This window comes from Paroedura picta, chromosome 2 (genome assembly GCF_049243985.1).
Source record: "Paroedura picta isolate Pp20150507F chromosome 2, Ppicta_v3.0, whole genome shotgun sequence".
NCBI classification, from domain to species: Eukaryota; Metazoa; Chordata; class Lepidosauria; order Squamata; family Gekkonidae; genus Paroedura; species Paroedura picta.
This window is the reverse complement of record NC_135370.1, coordinates 106,291,359-106,301,295: the sequence shown is the minus strand read 5'-3', so window position 1 is coordinate 106,301,295 and position 9,937 is coordinate 106,291,359. Positions and strand designations below refer to the sequence as shown.

Below are 9,937 nucleotides of genomic sequence, written 5' to 3'. Positions count from 1 at the left end.
CTCTTCATACATTCATCAGTATTTTTAAGTGAGAAATTCATGTAACCATGTGTAAAAAGAAAATATACTACAGGTACACATGGTTTTCTCTGGTCACAATCTTTTACAGGAAACTGACATTCATTTTTCTGAAGCTAGTGCTAATTGCCAGCCTGCAGGTCATTTTTGGGGCTAGTGTTTTCTTCCGGTCTGATGAAACTTGCTATTTTGTGATCTTTTGTCAAATGTTCTTTAGTAAAAAGCAGTGCAAAGGTAGAGTTCTAGCTCTCAAAAATGTCTTGTAAATGTTTGGGATGTGTTTTTACAAGCATGATTATATATACAAATTTATGCAGAAGAATTTTTTCGCAGTCTGCCTTTCTCTTCTGGATATTCAAACAAAGTTTGGGGTCCCATGGTACCTTTAAGACCAAAATTTGTTTTGCTGCTTCAGACCAAAATGGCTACCCACCCGAATCTATTTTCTGGCCATTTAGTGATTGGTACTGAAAATAATTTTGCAGACAAGAGTCCATGACCTGGATAGGCACAGCCTGGCACAGATACATATATTGAGCTTCTCCCTCCCTTGATGGGGAAGCCTGTGCAGCTGGAAACCTTTATGTGTAGACCAGAGTACCTAAAATTTGTCGTGCCCATTTGGTGTTCCTGTCACTCAGCTGGTTTTTGCACTCTCTTATGTAGTCCCCTTAAATTAAAGGACTACACAAGACAGCCTTAAACAACTGGATATAAAACCGAGCTAGATGGTACAATCAGTATCACATTGTATTGCAAAGGCAATTCAATCACTTGTGTCTCTTGATTACTTTAGAAAGTTGAAATGTGTAATAAAGTAAGGCTTGATTATGATGTTAATATATAACTAATGGTTTTCATAGCTACAGTTTTCTTAGAGTTTTGGAAAAGGCGGAGAGCCGTGCTAACCTATGACTGGGATCTAATAGACTGGGAGGATGAAGAGGTAAGAATCTCAAGAGATGGCATATAATTGGGAGTGGCAAAATATTTCCAGTTAGAATAATATCATTGCATTTGATTGATGATTTGCAGTTTAAGTGCTTTGGATCAAAGCTGAGTTTTGTTTGATTATCTTGCTTCAGTCTGATTTATTTACACCTGGTACTGGCTAATTCCACCCAGGAATTATTCCTGACATAGGAAAAAGGAAGCCACCATAGTATAGGAGCGCATCATGCTCAATTTTGGAATGACTCCTCTGTTCCTTTTGTTTTAGGATTGGTTTTCCCCCCTTTACCCTCAAGAAAATATAGGCTTTTCCCCCTTCAAAGTGAAGTAGAAACTATGGGGTGATTATGCACAAGTTCCACCTTTAAAACAGTAGAGTTAAATTTTGCATTCTCCCCCTTTCAGCTGAAATAAATAAATAAATTTTAAAGGTCTTTAGAGGGAGATTGCAGGTTTTAGGAGGCTAGGCAATATATGTATGACAGGGTAGTGGTATGTGGATGCTGTTTCCATCCATTCCTGTGGCACTTGGTGCTGTTGCTGCTGTGGGGGCAGGGAGGGGTGTGAAAGCAAACAGTATAAGGCAGCTAAACTTTTAAATATATGATATTAAGAAGGAACAATAGAAAACTATGATTATAGTAAGCTGTGAGAGAACTAGATTATGCTTCTGCGCAAGTTCATGAGGAAGGCTGGGGGAGCAGTGACTATGATGGCAGCACCTTCCATAGAACAGTTGTTGTTGAAATACTTGGTCATGATAATATGAGACATTTTTAAAATCTGCCTACTGGAACGTATGTCTAGGTAAGATTTGAATGAATGGCATATCTGTTAGGAGGAGGCAATTTGTGGTTCCATTTAAATGGCCCTCAAGATTTCTATTGTCCTATGCCATTGTTTATGTATAAATGAGCACATAGAGGGGATTATCAGGGCCACACCATTGAATCTGTCTCCCTACTCATGTATTCAAAGGTACTACTTGCTCAGAGCCTTCATTCATATGCACAATGCTCATATTATTTTCTACACACATGGGAGTCTCCATTTTCCAAGCTATCAGCACTGAATAGTACACACTGGAGTGCCTATGCAAGTAGGTTCTGTGGAAATGATACCTTTGGAAGCATCATGAGAAGGGCAACCACAGATGAACCTAATCACACAGCTCTGCAGTCATTTATATCTTAATAAACATCAGAAAAGGTAATAGATACTGAATAAATGTAAATTAATAGTCTCCACTGTTTACAGTTCTTCATTTCTCTAATGGCATTTAAAAAATCCTATCTTTTGATTTTTAGGGGTCTTGCAGTGCAGGGTTTTTTTTTCCAGAATGTTAAATTCAAAAATAATGTAATGTTTGATTTATGATGTATACTCAGCATGTCATTAAAATGTGAATGGTACCAATAAAACCAGTATTACGTCAGATGTATATGCCCTTCTTTTCACTCTTGAACTGAAAGAAATCTTTGTATTTGCAGGAAGAGCTTCGCCCCCAGTTTGAAGCAAAATATTCCCAAGTGGAGAGAGTCAATCCCATAACAGGAAAGCCTGAACCTTTTCAACCATTCCCTGACAAACTGAGTCGACTGATGGTGTCTGTGTCAGGAATATTCTTCATGGTAAAGACTCTAAAAATGATGGAAAATTTGTAAAGGTCTTGTGGCCCATTTCATGACAACATAAATTGCAAAGAGAATAAATGTATGGCAACTACTTTAAAATAAAAGAACAAAGATCAATGTTGGTGATTTATGTCTTATTCATGCCATGATTTTGGATAAATGCAGTTATGAGTTTTTAAATTTCAACAATGTAATACTTCAGTCTGAATATAAACTGAGATGGTTAAATAAATGAGATGCTTAAAAGCTCTTTGAAAGTGTACTTCCATCAACTTCACTCACATGTAGTTTATTTGTAAGATATCTGTTTTTAATAAGTACATTCAATTTTCTCTGCAGATATCATTAGTACTCACAGCTGTCTTTGCAGTTGTAGTATATCGCTTGGTGGCTATGGAACAATTTGCTTCTTTCCAGTGGTACTTCATCAAAAAGTACTGGCAGTTTGCAACATCAGGCACTGGAGTCTGTATCAACTTTATGATCATCATGTCACTTAATGTTGTAAGTTCTTGATTTTGACTGATTTGGAAAAAATTATCCAAGCGTATCTAACATTAAATTGTAGAACTGGTCTATCTAGAATTCATGTGATCTAAGCTAAGTGAAATTGAAATTATTCTAGTATACCATCTAATATTGCTTAGATACTAAACCATGTTATGTGCAGTTTGTCCCAGGAGTTCCCGGTCTTATAATGAAGACACAAGACAATAATTTGGGTTTAACTAGTTCATTTAATTAATTAAGATGATCTATATCCTACTATTACATAGGCTAACATATTTAAATAGATAGGCTGTGCTAGGCACCCTCACCGGGCTGCCTTTGCTGGACAGACACACCCTAACTCCAGACTCACCCAGCATCTTTCACCAGTCTTGTTTATCATTGCCTGAACACAATGGACCAAGAGTTGCACAGCCCCAGCTCCCTTCCAAGAAGTGCCTCACATCCACTGGTTCAAAAAGATGTTGCTCAATACCAAGGACACTCCTTCCCCCACTGCATCCCACTGCATAGCCAGTGATGTGCCATTCTGGACACACCCTTCTCCACTTTGGATATCTCAGGGTGTTTGTCAATCATCCCTGTTTATCCTGATAACCCCATTCAGTCCCTGCCAAAACTAATTTTGGCCTAACCAGTCAACTGACCAGGCCTGTTTAACTCAGAGCCCCTATGATACTATGAAGCAGGCCAAAAAGGGCTCCCTTTATAACTAGTCCATGGAAATTCCACAAGCTCCTGCTTAGCCCCAACAGACAACCAGCTGATCCTATATTGTCTAAAGCAGGCTTTCTCAACTTCTTTACCACGCCTATGACATTCTTCAGGCTTCAAGAAACCCCCAAAGTGATGTGAATCTGGTTGGGAAGCATAGCTGCATACATACCCACCCAGGACCCCACAACTTCCCACCCCTCCAGTCCCATCATTGGCCATTTTGAGATTGGGGGCAGGTTGACATGAACATATATTGCCCAATAAATGTTTAGCAAATTTTAAAAATATATTTAAAATTATTTAACTCCCATCCATTCAGCAAACTCTTCCAGGACCCCAGGGTTTCATGAAACTCTGGTTCGGAAAGCCTGGTCTAAAGGGAGGGAGGGTGGGCTAGCTGCCAGGAGCAAAAGACTGGCTGGAAGGGGGGGGGGTACAGCTAAAAATATAAACTTACAAGCCACAGTTTCCAATTGGCTATCCCACATTAGTTGTCTCATTTAAACTCTTGGGGCTGTATTTATTTATTTAATTTATGTATACCTCCCATGAGGTAGGTTAGGCTGAGAAAGCATGACCAGTCTTAGGTAACCCAATGAACTTTCATGGCATGTGGAGATTCAAGCCCAGCTTTCCCAGGAATAAATCTAATACTCTGAACCACAACACCACATTTGGTGTTAGATTAGAAGTCCACACTCCTAACCACTACACCAAACTGCAACATAAGGTCTACAAGGTGGAAATATTTTGAATGCTAAAACAATAACAATTAACATAAAAGGCCCCATAAGTAAGCAAAGCATACATCTGGTATGACGATCACCCAATAAGTGGGATGATCCAGGCAAACCCACCTCCCCAGGTTATGCAGGCAAAGAATCCTGCTGAAATGTAACTGGTGGGAAATGCTGTGCACAGAAATAATAATCAAAGCTAATGGGCTGATATTGTTTAGTGGGAATATGGGCTATGATTGGCTGGTATTCCTAGCCACTTATCTGCTGAGTCATTCTCCCCAGTCCTACTTTTGGTCATCTCAGGGAAACAGAAACTTAAAGATAGTATTAAAAGTGAGAACAGAAAGCAGAAAACAGTTGTGGGAGGTCAGGATCAGAATTAGCCTAGTCAGTTTTGATCCATTCAGATTAGTTAGCCCTTCTAAACTGTACATGCTCTGTTTGTTTTTTGGTTATTCTCCAAATGCCCATCTTTAATCTTTACAGTGTTTTGTTTATCAGGCTAGTAGCCATTTTTAAACATGTCTCAATAGTGCATATTTATGAAGAAATACAATTTACTAGCAAAAAAAACATTCAGTAGTATCAAATTGCCTACATAATTGCTGAGATAATTTATTTTATAAAGTTGAATTCATGAGATAATCTACTTGTTCTTTGTGCAGTTCCATCCATGCACATATAGTTCTATAACAGTAAGGCAGGGTCCAATGACTGAGAGGTTGGCAGGTGGGAATTTGACATGTAAAGTACAGGGGGCGTGCACATGCACAAAAGTGAATGATGTGGTAAGTATCTCTTAGCTTTTAACCATTTTAGCCTGTCCTCTCTTTTATTATGTGAAAATATCAGCACTGGGCCAAAGTTTCCAGGTTTCATAGTATAGCTCTACAATCTCCATTCTTGCAGCAATTATTCCATTCAAGTATGCAAAGCTGGTGTATCCCAGCAATCTGTAGCATTATTCTTATCAGTGGCAATATATACTTAATACTCGGATAAATAGATTTTTGAAGACTTTTATCAGACATCTATAATGTTATTTGAAGTTGAAGTAACATGGCGAGTTCAGACAGGTTTGTGAGGGAAACAAATCTTACGAATGTGGAGATACTTCAGGAAATTAATTTTAGTTTTATATCTTGCCATACCCTAAGGCTGAATTTCATGTTTACAATGTGGGAAGAGAGTCCAATTTCTTTCTTTGCCTCCCAGTACATATATAAACCAGAAATTCCTGTTTAGTGAATTCTTTCTAGGAGAATGAGTCATAGAGTACAATTAAAACTGTACCATATTACATAGAGAATACCCACAGTGTATGGTTTTATTTAAAGGCATCTGACTTATCATATGCACAGTATTTGAAATACTATAATTTGGGTGTAATCTTCTGCTTCATTGACTATGCTAAAGCCTTTGATTGTGTGGAACACAACAAATTGTGGCAAGTTCTTAAAGAGATGGGAATACCACAGCGTCTTATCTGTCTCTTAAGAAAGCTATATGCAGGTCAAGAAGCAACAGTGAGAACCGGACATGGAATCACTGATTGGTTCAAAATTGAGAAAGGAGTTCAGCAAGGCTGTATACTGTCACCTTGTATGTGGAGCACATCATGAGAAAGGCGGGGTTAGATGAGTCACAAATTGGGATCAAGATTGCAGGGAGAAATATCAACAACCTCAGATATGCAGATGATACCACTCTAATGACAGAAAGTGAAGAGGAACTAAAGAGCCTCTTGATGCGGGTGAAGGAGGAGAGTGCAAAAGTTGGCTTGAAACTCAACATCAAGAAAACGAAGATCATGGCATCCGGCCCTCTCAATTCCTGACAAATAGATGGGGAAGAAATGGAGGTAGTGACAGATTTTATATTCCTGGGCTCCAAGATCACTGCAGATGGGAACTGCAGCAAAGAAATTAAAAGACGCTTGCTCCTAGGGAGGAAAGCTACGGCAAATCTAGACAGCATCCTAAAAAGCAGAGATATCACCCTGCCAACAAATGTGTGTCTAGTCAAGGCTATGGTATTCCCAGTTGCAATGTATGGCTGTGAAAGCTGCACCATAAGGAAGGCTGAGAGTCAAAGAATTGAGGCTTTTGAACTCTGGTGCTGGAGAAGACTCTTGCGAGTCCCTTGGACTGCAAGGCGAACAAACTGGTCAGTCCTAGAGGAGATTAGCCCTGACTGCTCCTTAGAAGGCCAGATTCTAAAGATGAAACTCAAATACTTGGGCCATCTCACGAGAAGGAAGGACTCCCTGGAGAAGAGCCTAATGCTAGGAGCGATTGAGGGCAAAAGAAGAAGGGGACAACAGAGAATGAGGTGGCTGGATGGAGACACTGAAGCAGTCGGTGCAAATTTAAATGGACTCCGGGGAATGGTAGAGGACAGGAAGTCCTGGAGGATCATTGTCCATGGGGTCGCAAAAGATCGGACACGACTTCGCACCTAACAACAACAACAAATTTTGGTTAATCATCATAGATGGTCGAAAGAAGGGATTTTTTGCCTGTTTTTATATACCACTGCAGATTCCCATTTCCCGTCTTGCTGTTTCTGAGGGTCTCCTGCCCTGAGTGGGAAGCAATGAGGAAAATAGTGGACTGTAATGGGTCACAAAGGCAGGCAAGTTCCATTCTGCCAGAAGTGCTTCACTGACTAACTTTGGAGCCAGTCTACTTAATCTTAGTTTAAGATTGGTGTAGTGGTTAGGAGTATAGACTTCTAATCTGGTGAGCTGAGTTTGATTCCTCACTCCCCACATGCAGCCAGTTGGGTGATCTTGGGTTTGCCACAGCACTGATAAAGCTTTTCTGACCGAGCAGTAATATCAGGGCTCTCTCAGCCTCATCCTACCTCACAGGGTGGGGAGAGGAAAGGGAAGACAATTGTAAGCCACTTTGAGACTCCTTCGGGGAGAGGAAAGCGGCATATAAGAACCAACTCCTCCTCCTTCTCTTCCTCCTTCTCTTCCTCTTCTTCTTCTTCTTCTTCTTCTTCTTCTTCTTCTTCTTCTTCTTCTTCTTCTTCTTCTTCTTCTTCTCCCGAGGGTGGGGGGGAATTCATCTAATATTTATTAAATTGCTTCTTCCAAAGCAAAATAAGATATGGCATAAAATTTTATCTGAAATGCCTATAAATGAAAGAAATCCAAGGTTGTTAATAAGACTGTGAGATTATTTTCCATAAAGAACTAAAAATCTAGACCATCCCCCTCCCCCATTCCATCCTTCTTTATTAGACTTTAATATACTTAGACTGATTATGCATGGGGAGGAAAGACCAGGCTAGCAGTGGCATGGCAGCAGGGCTAATCCAGATTTATGCATGGCATTGCCACCAGCCTATCCTCCTCCCAGCCCTGGACCACAGGTGGGTGTGTACTGAGCTTTCCAACAATATTCTGCAGAATTCCACCACTTCTGGGGGTTCTTGAAGGCTGAAGAATGTTTCAGGGGTTTCTCAATGGTAAAAAAGTTGAGAAAGGCTACCCTAGAGAGATAGGGAAGATAATATTTTCCTTCTTTTTTTAGCTTTATAGCTAAATAATTCCCTTTTTTAAATTGTATTTTTTCATTTTCTAATTATTTTCTCAACTCTGTTTTAGGTATATGAAAAGGTTGCCTATCTCTTAACGGATTTAGGTAGGTAGTTGTGCTGATACGTTAAATATTGCTATGATGCTTCATTTTTCTGGGGTTAGGAAAGTGTGGATAAAGTAGTTAACAGAAATACATTAATGTCGGTTTATCGCTGAAGGTAAAACCAAGCGAAGGTACGCAGGATCCTGTTTTGTTGTTTTTTCAAGACTGTCCTTAATGGTAATTTTATGTTTTTCCCCTTAAGGCAAAGAGTAGCTTGAGAGTTAAATTAGTTCAAGTTAATGCAGAAAGGATTAACTGTCTCATTGCCGCCACCACAATCCTAATCATATTAGTACCCTCCATCCAATTTTTAACTTTAAGTTTTTCCCTAGAATATGAAGTGTAGTGAATGTAGATGTATTTGAGGGCAAATTATCTTCCTACGGCAAATAGGTTGAAAGGCATGGTTAGTCCAAAGTGGGTTTTTTTTAAAATAAACAAGTTGTTCTAGTTGTTCTCAGCACATGTAAATATGTATTCCATGCTTTCCAGTTGAAGTCTTAAGTTTTAGAATTATTGTTCACCAAATTAGTTAACCAGTTTTGTTCTGGTCATGCACTAGCACTTAGTTTTCAATTGCCTCTGCCTGCTAGTAACTTAACCTTTTCTGTGTTCATTGTAATTTGGTTCTCCTTCTTTCCTGGAGTGAGGGGAATGCAGCTTTTCATTGTTAGAGTTAACAGTTTTTAAATTTTATATTATCAACCGGTGGCTGGATGGAAAAATATGTTCACAGTTCAGGTAGTTCAAGTAGTTCAGGAGTGGAATCAGCTGCCTAAGGAGGTCTTCAAGCAGCAGCAGGACAGTTACATATCCTGGATGCTTTAGGTTTATCCTGCATTGAACAGGAGGTTGGACTAGATGGCCTTTATGGACCCATCCAACTCTATGATTCTTTCTGTTTTATTACAACTAGGAAAAGAAATCATCCCTCTTTTTATATGATTCCAGCCATCAGTAATCATTTTTTACTCTATAAGATAATTATTTTTCCTTGAGTCAAATTAATCACAAGCCAATTCTCAGCACCACTGCTTATTCCCAACCCTACTCTGTCCAAACATAAATTCATGTTTTCCTTTCCTGATCTAATCAAAGGTTTTGTGTCCTGAGAAGGATACCTTTCAGATTCTAGCCTCTTGGAGCTTTCTAATTACTGAGACCCTAGGCAAGATTTATGATAAAATCAATGCCTTATACCAGGCCCATTCTATCAAGTTGGGTGGTCATACTTTATCACAGGTTCTATCTGCGACCCATTCTTGTAGTCAAAAGTGTTTACAAAGAGACTATAAAATACTACCTAGGAAGTCTTCAGGAACCTCTCTGATGCAAGAACCCTGTAAAATATGTCCATATGCTCCTTTTGAGGGAGAATTATCGATTGGGCAGGTAAATTATGCATCGAGCATATGGCTTATCTCTTTGATTGCTATCCCAGAGATGTCAAGATGAAATATTTTAGGTCTTTCCTGGCCCTGTTAGAGAAAAAATATTTACACTTACATTTTATTCTTCTTGTGTTTCTGCATTTATTATAAACAAACATCAGTGATTTGCTTTGCAGGAATTATTCCTAAACGACGCTTCTGTTCTCTTGTACAAATACCACTTTTCCCTATGAAACCCTACTTTAAGAAACCTGTGGGAAATCCCCTACAACCAACAAAGGGGAATAAAATCACAACCTTTAAGTGATCTTTCCCCAGTAAAA

General features: G+C 39.2%; 1 protein-coding gene across 6 annotated transcripts in view; it reads left to right on the top strand.

The window, feature by feature from the left end:
- Positions 1-9,937, top strand: part of ANO3 (anoctamin 3) — a 312,581-nt gene that overhangs the window by 280,033 nt on the left and 22,611 nt on the right. For all 6 annotated transcript variants that reach the window (XM_077321992.1, XM_077321991.1, XM_077321997.1 and 3 more), the window contains 4 exons: positions 882-964; positions 2,460-2,600; positions 2,943-3,107; positions 8,187-8,223. In XM_077321992.1, the coding sequence (XP_077178107.1) occupies positions 882-964; positions 2,460-2,600; positions 2,943-3,107; positions 8,187-8,223 (426 nt within the window). The remainder of the gene's footprint in view (positions 1-881; positions 965-2,459; positions 2,601-2,942; positions 3,108-8,186; positions 8,224-9,937) is intronic.